The 15,917-nt window shown below is 43.1% G+C and overlaps 1 protein-coding gene and 1 non-coding gene across 2 annotated transcripts in view; both read right to left on the bottom strand.

Moving 5' to 3' along the window:
- Window positions 1–990: 990 nt before the first annotated feature.
- On the bottom strand, window positions 991–1,072 carry TRNAS-CGA (transfer RNA serine (anticodon CGA)). The gene has a single exon. It is a non-coding gene; the product is annotated as a tRNA-Ser (tRNA).
- A 2,099-nt stretch (window positions 1,073–3,171) lies between these two features.
- The window catches only part of TBX15 (T-box transcription factor 15), a 67,796-nt gene continuing 55,050 nt past the window's right edge, over window positions 3,172–15,917 (bottom strand). Inside the window, exons 5-8 of the mRNA XM_075263350.1 lie at window positions 15,602–15,769; window positions 15,387–15,451; window positions 9,213–9,310; window positions 3,172–6,442 (exon numbers count right to left, since the gene is read on the bottom strand). Of these exons, the coding sequence (XP_075119451.1) occupies window positions 5,661–6,442; window positions 9,213–9,310; window positions 15,387–15,451; window positions 15,602–15,769 (1,113 nt within the window). The 3' untranslated portion in view covers window positions 3,172–5,660. The remainder of the gene's footprint in view (window positions 6,443–9,212; window positions 9,311–15,386; window positions 15,452–15,601; window positions 15,770–15,917) is intronic.

The following is a 15,917-nucleotide window of genomic DNA, read 5'->3' as shown; positions in this document are numbered from 1 at the left end:
GAACGGAGTCCGCCCTACGATCCAGAGGGTCCTGAAGATTTGAACCATCTTCCAAGGGCACCAGGGTTCTGCGGGACAGCTTTGCTACGGCCAAATCCACCTTCGGGGGAGGCCCCCAGGAATCCCACTTGAAGATCCTGGAAAGCAAATGTCCTTTCTCTGGCTGTTTCCACTGCTGCACCATAAGGTCGGTCAGCGTGGCGTCCGCATGGAAGGCAATATGTCCCCCAGAGGCAGACGTGGAGGCTTCCCCGTCAACATCTCGGCCCACTGTAGACCGGATGGACTTCAGCAGCCTGCCCGTTTGTTCATAATGGAACGCAGTTCTGCTGGAATAACTGAGTCGTCCTCGGAGGAATCATCCTCTGCCACCCGCAGGTGTTACAAGGGGGGGGGGAGAGACGAGGAACGGAGCTCAGAGCATGGTCTCCTGGTGAGCTGAGACAAGGTGCAATGGATCCCTTTGAGGGAATCATCCTGCAAAACAAAAAGGAGAGTACAAGCAAGGGAAAAACTATTTACCCAAGCGATGCCCAAACTCACCATCTCCTTGACCCATGCCATCATATCTCTGGGAGAGGGCTCCACAGGTGGAGGACCTCTGCACCCGCGACAACGGGCCCACTCATAGCCTGAAAATAGGCAAGTTATAGGACCAGTAGTACCCCGCAGGGCACAACCTTTCAAGCCGCTACCTACCATCAGGGAGCGGTGTGTCGCAATCGAAGCAGGAAAGATGTTTCCTCTTGGAAGAGGTTTTCCTCCTACCATCCGCAGGAGGGGTAGTAGAGGATGACATATCCTACAGAGAGAGATAATAGACCATGCAACACTGTCACCATGACATCATACCAGCTTTTAAAAAAAGGGTAAATCTTACCAGGTCCTGTAGACCGGACAGAGAGGTGACTTGGCGCCCAACGTGCGACTCGAACCCACGACCTTGAGATTAAGAGTCTCATGCTCTACCGACTGAGCTAGCCGGGCTGGCGCTGTGAACAGGATCTGAACCTGTGCGGGGAGACCCCATTGGATTTCGAGTCCAAAACCTTAACCACTCGGCCATCACAGCCGGTTCCCAATAAAGTTTGCAAACTGGAAAAGAGTTCAAGATCAATGAACACCACAATCGCACGCCTTCAGCAGATACTGCAGGAAGGTCTCTGACACCAGGCCAGCCAGCCTCTTAATTCTGGCCGGCTGGAAGTGGGCGGAGCCACAATCAAAGCAGGTGAGGCAACCTGCCCAGACAACTAACCCTGTAATCAGGGGTCTGCAAAGATATACATTCCCCCCCACCAAGAGGCCCTTAACACGGGCACTTACCCCCACATCTCCCCGTCTTTTCCGGCCTTTAATAAGGCCTGAATCTTCCCTGAGTGAAAGGCCGCCAGCGCCAGGCCGTTGCCATGGCGCTATGATACTTCCGGCGAAACCGGAAGTGCGCGCTTACAGCGGCCGGCGGGGAACAGGATACACAACAGTGTGGTTCCACCCGCCGGCAGTCCGCGCGGCCACCAGAGGCGGCATGCGGAGTCCCCGGACTCTCACCAAAATGTCAGGTAAGTCACAAGGAGCAGGGGAAGCGGAGGAGAGGGGGGGCAGGGGGGATAGAGGGGGGTAGCCACACATGGCTAACAAGCACCTTCTCCCCGCAGGGCACAGAAGGTGACAAGAAGAAAACAACCGCTCAGGAGGTGAGTGATCCTGCTGAGCTTCTCTAAGAGGACACAAGTCCTCCCACCTGTCCTCTGTCCACACAGGACAGAAAAAAACACGCAGAGGGGAGGTTCTTGTGCCCTCTTATAGGGCCTGCCACGCATTTGATTGGCTAATTAAATATCCGCCTGTCCTACCAGCACACAGGGGCAGAAATACCCCACATTGTGCCGCTGTTGAGGACGACAGGGAACTACTATAATACTACTCCTATGTACAAGAATATAACTACTATAATACTACTCCTATGTACAAGAATATAACTACTATAATACTGTTCCTATATACAAGAATATAACTACTATAATACTGCTCCTATGTACAAGAATATAACTACTATAATACTACCTCCTATGTACAAGAATATAACTACTATAATACTGCTCCTATGTATAAGAATATAACTACTATAATACTACTCCTATGTACAAGAATATAACTACTATAATACTACTCCTATGTACAAGGATATAACTACTATAATACTACTCCTATGTACAAGGATATAACTACTATAATACTACTCCTATGTACAAGAATATAACTACTATAATACTACTCCTATGTACAAGAATATAACTACTATAATACTACTCCTATGTACAAGGATATAACTACTATAATACTACTCCTATGTACAAGAATATAACTACTATAATACTACTCCTATGTACAAGAATATAACTACTATAATACTACTCCTATGTACAAGAATATAACTACTATAATACTACTCCTATGTACAAGGATATAACTACTATAATACTACTCCTATGTACAAGGATATAACTACTATAATACTACTCCTATGTACAAGAATATAACTACTATAATACTACTCCTATGTACAAGAATATAACTACTATAATACTACTCCTATGTACAAGGATATAACTACTATAATACTACTCCTATGTACAAGAATATAACTACTATAATACTACTCCTATGTACAAGAATATAACTACTATAATACTGCTCCTATGTACAAGAATATAACTACTATAATACTACTCCTATGTACAAGAATATAACTACTATAATACTACTCCTATGTACAAGAATATAACTACTATAATACTACCTCCTATGTACAAGAATATAACTACTATAATACTACTCCTATGTACAAGAATATAACTACTATAATACTGTTCCTATGTACAAGAATATAACTACTATAATACTACTCCTATGTACAAGAATATAACTACTATAATACTACTCCTATGTACAATAATATAACTACTATAATACTACCTCCTATGTACAAGAATATAACTACTATAATACTACTCCTATGTACAAGAATATAACTACTATAATACTACCTCCTGTATATGTATATATGTTATAAGAAGTATTTATACAGTTTTACTGGTTTTCTTTGTTACAGATATGATATAATATTTTGATACTTGGGATATTTAAGAGACGACACATGATAACAGGAGAAGAGAGCAGAGATATTTATTGAGCGTCTGTGTGCTTGGCACTTATAGACAGGTGCATTCTTATACACAGTGATATATTACATAGCTGACTGCTGCTCTCCCCCTCCCCCACAGCCACTTCTGACTTAAATACCATTATCTACATCACATCCAAACAGAAATCTGATTATGTCATATTTGCATTATCACACAGCTGCGATTTTATATCGCCATGAGTGCAGCAGACAAAGCCCTACATTCCCAAACCCCAGGATTGCATGTGGCTTATTCCTCTCCCAAGCTTATATGTCATCCCCCTCCTGTATATACATTAACCCATTAGCTTTGTAGGAAATCAATGAATAAAGTGATACAAAATGACAAATAAATATAATTTTTGTGCTGCCCCAAAGAATATTTTACCTTAGGTTTGGGCTTTGGTGGCAACATAGTAAATCGATGGTGAGTGGGTTGCAGGGTCTGCTGCTCTCATGAAGCGAGAAGACACAAAGAAAGCAATATAAACTAACTGATAAAGCAGCGCAATAGTTACACAGTGGATACAAACAGAACCTACACTGAAGAAACGACCAGATCTCTCCTGGCCTGGTTTTAAGAAAGAATAGGCACAGGTGACAATAGAGAGTTAAAGCAGGAAAAAACAAGCCCGTAGGGCCCCCGTGTATTATACCATGGCGGCGCGGTATGGATCGTAGAGCTCAACCATCTACATCACCCTACCCTCTCATTGGCTTTTTGATGTTGGGGGTTAGTATTAGAATCATTTGTAAGGATACCCTCAATTTTTTAAAGAAGGTCCCTCCAAAGCCATAGGAGAGTGAGTCGATGAGTATGTAGTTTGTGCTCAATCCTCCTGAGGTGAATGTAATGGTGAGAAGATCTCGTCCGACCTAAACCAAACATCAATGGACATCAATTTAAAGGAAGATTCTACCTCAAACCTTAAACCAGCACATGGGGCCGTCAACAATAATTTCCCATGTCCTGATCGTGGCAGATCTTAAACTCTTTCCAGCTAGAAATATGGAAGTCGTTCTTCTCACGGGGACTTCACAATTAATCTCCACCTCTTGAGTAGGTCAAGAAGTAAAGACAAGTATCCTTGCCTAGGGTTACAGGTACTTAAGTGTTGGGGTGTTTTACGTGCTACCACATGTGGCCACCTCCGCTAGGCTTGCATCGAGCCTCAATACATTACGTTGGAAGAGCGGCATGAGGTCGTTAGTTACAATTTCCATTGGAAAAAGTTGTAGATTGGGGCTCATCTTGACACATTCAACCTTAGTGGACCTCCCATTTATTGTACTCAAGCATACAATTTTGGCAAATATCATCTATAATATACAGATAATAGTGTAAGGCACAATCAAGACAATCAAAGTATCATGGTGTTTCCTCTGTGATGTACAGATCATACAATCATTCTAGGCGCCGAACTGGAAGACGGAGTGTTTTATAAATGCTCTTTGGTGAGTTTCTTTGGTGTCTGAAACGGAAAAGTTTTAAGGGAAAATTTTTGACACCATTACAATAGAAGGTGGAGGATCACAAACCTGAGTAAATCCCAATCTTTCCATTGAGATCTAGCATGAAACCCTCTTGTATAGGTTATACGTTTTATATATGACTGACGAAGGAGCCATCGTCTACCACAACCGCTCCAAAGTGCACTAAGAGCTTTCATTCGTATATCACAACTTTTGACTACAATTCATAAATTTCTTAAAGTGAACACGTCTAGGTGATATAGCTTGTTGCAATAAGGCAGATAGCAGAAAAGAAAAAAAAACCTTGTCCTTATTTACACCGGGGTAAATAATACTTGTCTGGACGGAAAATTACAGGCCGGAGAAGAAGATACGCTCAGCTCGTAATTTGGATAATCTCCTGCAGATCTGAACAAGGCCTCAAACATCAACTGTGGCATCTGTCTAAAACTTTCTTGCACACGTTCCACCTCACTTCCCAATGACCAGTTCAAAGGAGCATTTTCCCCCTCATTTCCTAATGATGATTAGGCTCCACGCTCTAATTTCCCAGCAGCCGGACTGCCACGTGGAGTCACAAGTTCAAGCCTCAACGTCAGAGAACAAGTCTACATCCCGTAAGTCTTACTACACAACATTCCTTGACACTTCTGAAAATATCACAACAATCATCATCCAATGATATCCACAGTCCTGTCCACAGATGTCCACCAGTAGGGTAACATTTTACAAAGTCCCACAGACCATATAGGTTTGTTCTGCAATGATTGGTGGGTTGAAGACCTTGATAAATCCATTAAGCTATGAGTATGATCCCATCGTACATCCAGAGTATCTTCAACAAAGTCTCCAAAACAAAGATTTACGCTGCATGCTACTTTCATGATATTGCATTGTATATCCACCACTTGCCATGAGATAGTCATGGCTCCGCACTAAACCTACTATTTAAGGCACTGTGGTTTTTTTACTGTCCAATCCACAAAGACCTAGATGGTCTTCAAACCATATGCACAGACATCTGTGATGAAGACCCTGGGACAGCTCCGTACTGTCTGCTGTCACAGGCGTTTGTGGCTGGCTGATTGGTTGTAGGGTTGCCAATCATGTGCATGGCATCCATACCTGAGGACAAGTATTGCCTGTCCCCAAAAGCGACATTAGACGGTGAAGAACAGAGTAAAGTGCCTTGTGGTGCAGTCAGTTTCTCGGGGCTCGCTGCCAGGCGAGGAGAAGCTGGGAAGTTGTATCCATAAAGGTTGTAAGGGTTGTGGATGGAGAAGGCATTATAGGAACCTTGCTGCATGTGGCTGCTTCCAAACATATGCGAGGATGAGGAGCTGGAGGAAGGGTTTCCTGCTTGCATCATATATTGAAACTGTGAGGTTGGGTATGAGCCCAGCTGCCCGCTGTACGCATCCATTTTGCTGTTGCTTGGCAAAGAAGAAGCAGTTGGCATTCCAGAGATTAAGGTGGAAGTCCTCTGGGACATAAAGGTCTCAGATGGTTGGGTACCAGTGGAGTTTCCACCTTGCAGCCTGTTGTATCCATTATCACCCAGACCCGAGTAGCTCTGGAGTGCGGCCATGTTGCTCCTAGCACAGGCGGGATACTCCGACAGGTTAAGATTGCACAGCTGATTTTCTCGGCAGCCAACATTGAAGGAGTTGGGTGTCAGATGAAAGGTTGGAGGAGAGCAAGATGGAGAGAGCAGGTGGGAGGATGCCGAGGGAGATGGGGTCCCAGTGCTGGAGGTTGTTGGAGATGTTCCTGTACTGCCACCTAGGACAAAAATGGAGAGAAGAATCCTCAATAACAGATAAGAAGATTCATCAATATGAATATCAGCATACAGATCCTCCACATTCATACATATCAGTATACAGGTCCTCCACATTCATACATATCAGTATACAGGTCCTCCACATTCATACATATCAGTATACAGATCCTCCACATTCATACATATCAGTATACAGATCCTCCATATTAATAGATATCCATACACAGATCCTCCATATTAATAGATATCCATATACAGATCCTCCACAACTCCATATATATCAGTATATAGAGCCCCATAATTATCAGTATACAGATCCTCGGGAATATGCAAATCTGTTGTCCAGGATGTAATTAGATAAACAATGCCTATTTTTGCTGCCCCCTTAAACATCAGGCATGACTTTTTCAGATAGCCTAATACCATGATGCGGGATTATTACCAAACTAGTATATCTATCCCAAAAGGAACAGATTCCCAGCTGTGGACAGCACTGTTTCGATCTGTTGGATCTCATCAGCACAGCGTAGGGATACTAGTTTGTCAGAGTGAGAGACTATAGACCAGGGTCAAGGACTAAGAAAACTCCTTAAAGAGAGTGCCTTAGCAGGCGTATGGAGACTTACAAGCCATTTTTGCTCCACTGGGGGATTCTGGGGAATATGCAAATCTGTTTTCCAGGACGTAATTAGGAAAACAAAGCCTCTGCTCACTAAAAAGTGCCTGATGTTTAAGGGGACTGCCATAGAGGCAGTGAGCAGAGGCTTTGTTTTCCTAATTACATCCTGGAAAACAGATTTGCATATTATCCAGAATCCCCCAGTGGAGTGAAAATGGCTTGTAAGTCTCCATACGCCTGCTAAGGCACTCTCCTTAAGGAGTTTTCTTAGTCCTATTCAGATCCTCCACACTCATGCATATCAGTATACAGATCCTTCACATTGATACATATCAGTATACAGATCCTCTAACTTTTACATATGTGTATACAGATCCTCCATACAGTAAGATGCTTTATTATTATGTCCAATATACAGGACAGCAGTACACACTTATTATATTCCATTATATTGAGCAGCAGTGATGGTTGTGATGTCTGACCTGCTCCCGGTCAGGAGATCCTACAGACTGATGCCAGGCCGCTGTCTGCCCATGTGATCCTCATCCGCTACTACAGTTAATTACCCTTCCTGAACATTGAAGTAATAACAATTAATGGTCCTCGTCCACCTGACCATAAAGGTCACCCCCGGCTGCTGAGCCCTACCAGACACAACCAATGAGCAACCTCTTAACACTAAACATGCTGTCTGACACCACTAAAACGCTACCCACCTGGGAGCAGGTGACTGTATGTTTGTGTTCCCCTAACCTCCTTTCTATGATCCCCGTTGGTCCCTACAGTAGGGCCTGTTATCAGTAGATCCCAGCAGAGATTTCACCACCCAATACAATAAGGTGTATAGCTAACTTACACTGGGCCTATTTCTCCAGGGTCCCAGAACAGCCACATGATCTGTCTCTATGATATGTATGCCCTTGGTGTCCCATTGTGGACAGTTCTGTATGGATACCAAAATTTGAGTAATGACTCCTGGAGGCTCATTAGCATATGAATAAAAACGGTCTCATTCAAAAACTACTGAGGCGATTAACATACAAAGGGTATGTGTGGAATAGCCTTTCTAAAGGCTATGCAAGTATATGTTTAGTTAAAAATGGCTTTTCCCAGTGATAGAGCCCCTTCAATGTTAAAAATGGATGAAAACAGATGGAAAATGGATTAGTTTCTATAGAATATGCCGACATATTACAGTAACCTGAGGATACAATACTCTGATAACATAGTGCTGCTTTCCTCTCCTATCGGTGTATGTCAATGAAGCTGAGAATATACAATCGTGTGATAATGGTTGATAACAGACAACAGTGAACAAGTGATATATATTTGTATATATACAATCCTCTGATAACGTATGATAACCGAGAACAACTGATAACGGTGTATAGCACTGAAGATAACAGAGGACTACAGTGAGTATTGTAATTCCCTAACAATGGTGTATGTCAGTGAGGCTACGATTGAAGGACCTGCAAGATTTTATTGGAATGCGATGTGATATTGAGGCAGGTCCTTGGTTTTTGGAAGATGTTGTGAATGGTAGGTCAGGTCTAAGATCATGACAAATGATCATGATAAATGCTTGATTTATATGCCAAATTTGGTCCAGTGCTTATAGAATAGACAACAAAAAGTCAGACGGTCATCAGTTTCCATCCATTTTCGTGGTCATCAGTTTCCATCTGCTTTCATGCATCTTTTGACGCGCTCCCTGTGACACTTCAAGGGACACCTAAAGCTAGAAATTCCCTTTCATGCCTTTTTCTGGATTGACTTTACGTCCACTCAGCATAAGGAGCGGCTGTGAGTTTCTGCGGGGTAAGGATTTTTGGGACGGCCATGATGGTACACACAGGCTGAGTTATTACAGACCTCGCCTACAGAGCGCTTCATTCCTCTAATGCGATTAATGTGATGCAATGTGTGGCTGATCTGGAGCCAGGAATTATCATAAACTTCTGGGTGGATAAGCAGAGAGAAATGCCGTTTTCATCACCTCCATAGCTTATTCCTCCAAGTATTTTTTCATCTTTAACTAAAACCACTGGTACAGAACTTCAGCTGTTCAACACATGAAAGATGAAAACTCCCCCCCCCCCCCCCAAACAAGTGTAACTTCTTGGTATCTGGATAGAGGCTGAGCTCACCTTGTTGCTTCTGCATGGTCGTAAAATCTTCAAAGGTAAGAGTGCGGACTGGTGGCCTCCAGAATGCATACGTCTCCATGATCGCCTCCAGGCCCGTCCTGCAAACGAGAGAAACAATTAGCTAAATCGAAGACAGGATCCATTTATATAACACTCAATAAAAGTGCACAGCAGATCTCCTGACAAACTGCGAACGAGACCCCATACTTTACTCCGAGGTTCTACATCTCCCGGGAGAGATGCTTTATGTGCTGCAAATGACCATCTCGTCTAGGCCGCGCCTCAAGATGTTTCTCCAGAGGAAACCTGGCTTTTGGACTTAAGTCCTATACATCTGTAGGAAACAACTGCAGTGCTCCTTAACATTCATCCTAAAGCTTAATGCAATATCCAAACCCTCCATGAAGCCCCATTGTAGTGAGGGACCTAAAGAAAGTTGCCGTATACCTTATCATGCACAACGATCTCTGATTTGGGGATGAAAAGGGATCAATATGGAGCCTGTCAAGCTCATATCACAAGAGGGAGAAGGAACAGAATACGGAGTGCGGCCTGTGCGTTAGGACCTATGTGAAGTGATGGGCACCATGTTGGGAACCAGGTTTGCTTATTGTTCCCATAGATAGCGGCCAGTGGGTAGTTTTGGCCACCTATTTAACTCTATTACCCCAATGGGTGTTCAGTTTGTGCCCAGCGCTCGCTTCCTGCGCCACACTGGTTAATATTATGATGTAAACATGATAAAAATGTAAGATGTAGATTTCCTAAATTCATCTGTCTATGATACAGGGGACAATTTTCCCCCTACTTTCTAAAACATATATTTATGGGGTATTGGTTCTGCTTGTGGAGATCCAGATAGGGTGCAGGGAGTTTTACAAGCAATGTTGCCTGGGAAAAAAGTATGCAAATTAGCTCTCCTCCAGACAGAATGAAGCTAGTGTCTCCTACAGTGTAAGTCAATGATAAAGACTTGGAACAGGACTAGGGATATCTGTAGTGAGATGTCCGGACTTCTTCCTCTTTGTCAGTACACAGGAAGGTACAGGTTGCCTGGGCGAGATGCCGTTTTATTGTATCTCCTTGTGGAGATCCAGTTGGGGTTGTGAGAATTGCAAATTAGAGTATGTAAATTAGCTCTCCTCCAGAAGGTTAAAAAAAACCTGTCTCTCTAGCACCACCTATAGAAAGAGGCCCTGTATACCATGACTAGACATAGCCATCAGACTACAGACTCAGCAGTCTTAAGTCAGTAGAGAGCAGGGCACTGGTTGGTTGGTTGAATGAGACAGTGGCGTAACTACCTGCGTAGCGGCTGTCACAGGGCCCGGGACATTAGGGGCCTGGCGACAGCTTCTACCCCTGCAGCTTTTTTTTTTCTTAATAGGCCGCTATTAACGGGCCCTATTTATTTACCGATCCTGGCAGGGGCCGGGATCAGTAAGTGACGCCGTGGGCCCCACAAGCACTATTATTATACTCGGGGGTCTTTTCAGACCCCGAGTATAATGATCGGACACTCTGGAAAGGTAAAGGAATATAATAAACGTGTTACTTACCTTTCCACGCTCCTGGCAGGCTTCGGGCCTAGCTGTGTGACGTCCCTGACGTCACTTGACCCAGGCCTGCGTCCCGGGTCATGTGACGTCCCAGACGTCATTGAAGATAGCCGAGACCACTGAGGACTGCAGCGGAGCCGGGGATAGGTAAGTGACATTGTTTTTTATGTTGGTATCCCCCAGGTCTCCAATTATTATACTCTGGGGTCTGAAAAGACCCCAGAGTATAATAATTGTACATGGGTGTTCACAGTGGGGCATAGTACTGTGTGCTGGGGCCACAATGGGGTGTAATACTGTGTGCAGGGTCCACTATGGGGCATAATGGTATGTGCAGGGTCCACAATGGGACATAATACTGTGTGCAGGGTCCACAATGGGACATAATACTGTGTGCAGGGGCCACTATGGGACATAATACTGTGTACTGGGGCCACTATGAGGCATAATACTGTGTGTAGGGGCTACAATGGGGCATAATACTGTGTGCAGGGGCCACTATGGGGGATAATACTGTGTACTGGGGCCACTATGAGGCATAATACTGTGTGTAGGGGCTACAATGGGGCATAATAAAGCACGCAGGAATGGGGGGTGGTCAGTAGGGGTCTTTGGCGTCAGTCATGGGGGGCCCATGTCAAAAGTTCGTCACGGGGCCCCACCATTCCTAGTTATGCCAATGGGATCAGATACTATCAACATAACCACAAGAGAGGGGGGAGCCATTTATTCTTGTGGAGAAATCCAGCTGATGTCGGAAATCTTACAAGCAGTGCTTCCTGGGAAAATGTCTGCAAATTAACTCTCCTCCAAAAGGAAGAAAAACACTAGCCTGTAACTCAATGACCATCCAATTAAAGAGCCTTTTTGAGATATTGAAAGCAATCTGCGATGTCATGAATAACCTTAATGGGTGATCAAGGAGGTGAAAGAGGAGTGCCGGAGGAAACCATGCACCTTAAGACTGGAAGAGACCTAGGAACCAACATGTAATGAACCAGTTATGATAACGTTACTTATAGGATCAGGTTGTCATCTCAGGCATAACTTTATTCTTGCCATTTGTAACAAGAATCTTATTAATCCTCAGAATTACTCATAGACCTGTGTTTTCAGCTTTAAGACTGAACAGATTACATTGCATAGGAGAAATCCTCCGAAGGACCTGAACCTACTTCTCCACTGTCAGAGTCGGCTTCGCGAAAATGTGACGATAAGTGACTTGAGCAGCTCTTGTGCCAGACATTGGAGCACGACCGACCTTACATACGTGCCTTTGTGTTGAACACAAATGAAAACCAAAGCAAAGCTATTTGAAGGCCCGCTCCTTGGAACTCTCTACATTTGGATCCATTTAAACAGAGTTTTGTACTTTTAATAGGTATGAAAAATTTGATGTATCTTTTCATCTTTCTTTCCCTTGTCTTAACGCTCCACATTTTTAATATCGAGCAATAAATCAAACTGTTGTATTGTATGGAAAATGGAACAAGATGTTTTGCATATCTGGATAATGGGATCCACATGGCCTGTACTGTGTCAGCTACGTCACCATTGAGGAGCGGAGGAAGGTAAGAGATGTCTTGGGGAAGATGAGTGATATCTCGATGATTCAAAGATATGTCATAGGTGATGGACAGCTGAGTATTGTAGTGGAAAATTAGATAAAATGAAGTCATAAGAAGGTCCAAGAACATCTTGAAATAGTTGACAAAAGCTGCAAGTTAAGCAATGTCATGTAAGGTTGGCCGAACCCCATGAGGTTGGTCCAAGACTCAAGTCATATATTGATTTTCGGAATCTTTTCTAATTTGGCTGAGGTGGAATAAGATTGGTTGTTCTATCGTCAGATTCAAGTATCTGTAGAGTTAGGTGGAAGATGACTGGGTGTATGAAGAAATATGGGTCTTATATGATCCTCCTTATCTTCTGAAATTATCCCAATTCATCAAGGTTGTTAGACCATCAGTGTACTCAGCACACAGAATTGAGTCAATGGGTTTTTTTTGACTAGCAACCGAAAATGGTTGGTTGGTTGGGGCTGATAAGAGTATCAGATCAAGACAGACGTCAGCTGGATGGGTAAAGAGCTTGAAGAACCAGGTCAGGAGCCTAGAAGAAAGGACGGCTCTAGATGAAGATCAGATTGGACGAGATAGATGATCGTCACTTGGAAGGAGACAGATGAAGGTCTGATGAAGATTCATAGGATTGGAATAAGGTAAAGATCACATGGGAAGTAGGAGAAATGGAAGGTCCCATGATGAGAGGCAGAATTACATAAATCAGGAGAAGGTGGAAGACCAAAATACAGGATGTTCTGGAGAAGCACGGCTTATATGGTTCATATATATGATCTATGGATTTATTTCTATGTATTCCAGTCAAGTGATATCTCAGAAATCCAAAATTTGTGAATGGAGAAGAGAACACAACGTAACCTTAAATCAGTACAATAGATACAAGAGATTTACAAAGTCTTTGACCCATCTCCGTAAATTCCATCTATTGTAAAAGTGGAGATTTCCTTTAAGGGACCCAGCCTTTGTATCACATCCCCCATACCCCCAGCCAATGGCCAAAAATATGTGATTATATGAAAAGGTGTCAAATAATAAATTCTTTGTTACATCTTATTGTGACGACCTGAGAGTGATTCCTCCTCTTTATAGCCTCCATTCATGTCTATTCCGAGTATCAATAGAAATTAGCCACATGTTATGGCCGGGCCATGCCTCCTAATCCTCTGTTATTAAGACATGCATTACAGCGCTGGCCAATGTCTGATGCAAATCCCAACCCTTCCAGATCTATCAGCGTTCACCTCCGCCAGTAATCTGCTTTATTGTGTGCAGTATTTATAGACCAGACCACTCTTCTACTGCAGATACTTTGAGTTATTCTGAGAGTGCTGCAGGCAATTAAAGTGGGATTTTATAGACTGTCGGTCCTGCGCCACGTACTCTGGATCCCATCTCCACCATGAAGGAAAATTTATTGTGACAAGTTCTGTTTTTAACTGTTTTTATCCTGTTCTGCTCATAATGGAACCAATGTGAAAATGGAGACGTGTGAAGCTAGAGTCTCCATCTGAAATAGTAAGAGGACCAGCACTTTAATATACGGCTCCAGAAAATAATGAAGACTGCTGTTACATACAGAGGGATCAATAATAATCCAACTGCTCGAAGGTACACGATTACCAAATCCTCAGTCACCTGAAATTTATTACAGAGGTCTGTGGATTACATGGGTGGACTGGTCTATAATGGAGGCCTATATATTACATGACTGGACTGGCGTACAATGGAGGTCTAGACTGTCCATGAATGGAATGGTCCATACCTTAAATGGATAGATTTGTTTACAATGGAGGTCTCTTACACGGTCAGATGGGCCTATAACGGAGGCCTATACCTTACCTAGATTGGTTTAAGGCAAAGGGATACACCTCACATGGGTTGACTGGTTTACAATGGAGGCATATATATTACATGGATAGACTGGTCTATAATGAAGGCATATACCTTACAGGACTGGACTGGCGTACAATGGAGCTCTACACCATACATGAATGGAATGGTCTATGATGGCGACCTATAACTTAAATGGATGGATTTGTTCACAATGGAAATCTCTATCTTACATGGTCAGATGGGCCAATACCTTACCTAGATAGATTGGTTTAAGACAGAGGGATATACCTCACATGGGTTGACTGATTTACAATGAGGGCATATATATTACATGACTAGATTGGTCTACAATAGAGGTCTATGGCTTTCCTGGATGGATTGGGCTACCTTGGAAATCTACATCTTACACGTATAGACTGATCTATAGTGCAGGTCTATAGTTTACATAAATGGGCTAGTCTACAATGTTTGCCTACACCTTACATGGATGGATCGTCTACAGTGTAGGTCTATACCTTAAGTAGATGGACTTATCTACAATAGAAGGCTACACCTTACATGGATGGACTGGTCTACAATGAATGTCTATGGCTTATGTGTGGACTGAAGTATTCTTGCTTGAGAGCCATGTCTGATGATAACAGGAAAGCCTCAGTAAACAGACTTTAAAAAGAATTTGGATTTGGGATTCTTTGACTACAAATCAGTCTATCAAAATCAGTAACAAATGTTCACCGTTATCCCTGAACTGGTTTCGTTATCCCAAAAGGAACGTGCAGAGGTCTGAAGACGTTCTAAGGAGGGAATGTAAGGAGCATTTCTCTGACACAAAAAAAAATCGCAATTTAATATTCATCTGGGCTAAACTTTTCTCCAGCTGATCCTTTCATTGACTTTCCAAGGAGATGGAGGTAAACAGTGGCTTATTGACCATCAGCCTCGGATTATGTGGGTGCACATGGAGGTGAAGAGCAGGACCCCAGCTTGATGAATGGATATGTCTTTGTGTTTGATCTGAGTCCAAGCAGAATTAGGCATTGGAAGCCTCTGCACTCCACTCACAACGTCAAGAAAATCAACAGAAAAATATCATTTTTTTTTTTTTTTTTTACAAGAAAATGTGTTTGCTAAATGATCCCAGGAAGGACACAGAGCCAAAAAATCTCAGCTTTGGCCTACACACTAATTTTCTGACATACCGGTTTCTTCCTGAGTCCCGGAATCCTTTGGCAAAAGGGTTTCTGTCAATCTTCAGCCTTGTAATCTGGAAGAAAACAAGCCCCATGACTCACCGATGCTAAAAATAATACTAATAATCCTCAATGAAATAAATTATTCTGCAAAAAAAAAAAAAATACGCAGCACATTCCAAATATTACAATGAAGAAGCCCGATTCTTGGCTGGAGGCCTCACCTGCTGGTTCTGATAGGCGGTCACGGTAGTGAAGACAGTTTCAGGAAAGTTGAAAGTCTTGACTCCTTCTCCTGCTGGAACAGGCTTGGTTGGAGACAACTCACTACTGAAGTCCTTTCGTATGACATGGACACGGGGCTGATACTTGTGCATGGAGTGCAGGATTATCTGTAACCACATACACGGGAGTCATGGCATTATTCCCTGTATCCAAACACAGACCAATGGAGCATTAAGAGGCATGCAGTGTCGTATTGAATGCAGTTAGCTACGAACAAATGCAATGGATTCTACTAACTCTTTATTAACAGGAGAA

The sequence above is a fragment of the Leptodactylus fuscus genome, chromosome 2 (assembly GCF_031893055.1).
Source record: "Leptodactylus fuscus isolate aLepFus1 chromosome 2, aLepFus1.hap2, whole genome shotgun sequence".
In the NCBI taxonomy this organism is placed as follows: domain Eukaryota; kingdom Metazoa; phylum Chordata; class Amphibia; order Anura; family Leptodactylidae; genus Leptodactylus; species Leptodactylus fuscus.
This window is presented reverse-complemented; position numbering and strand designations above follow the sequence as displayed.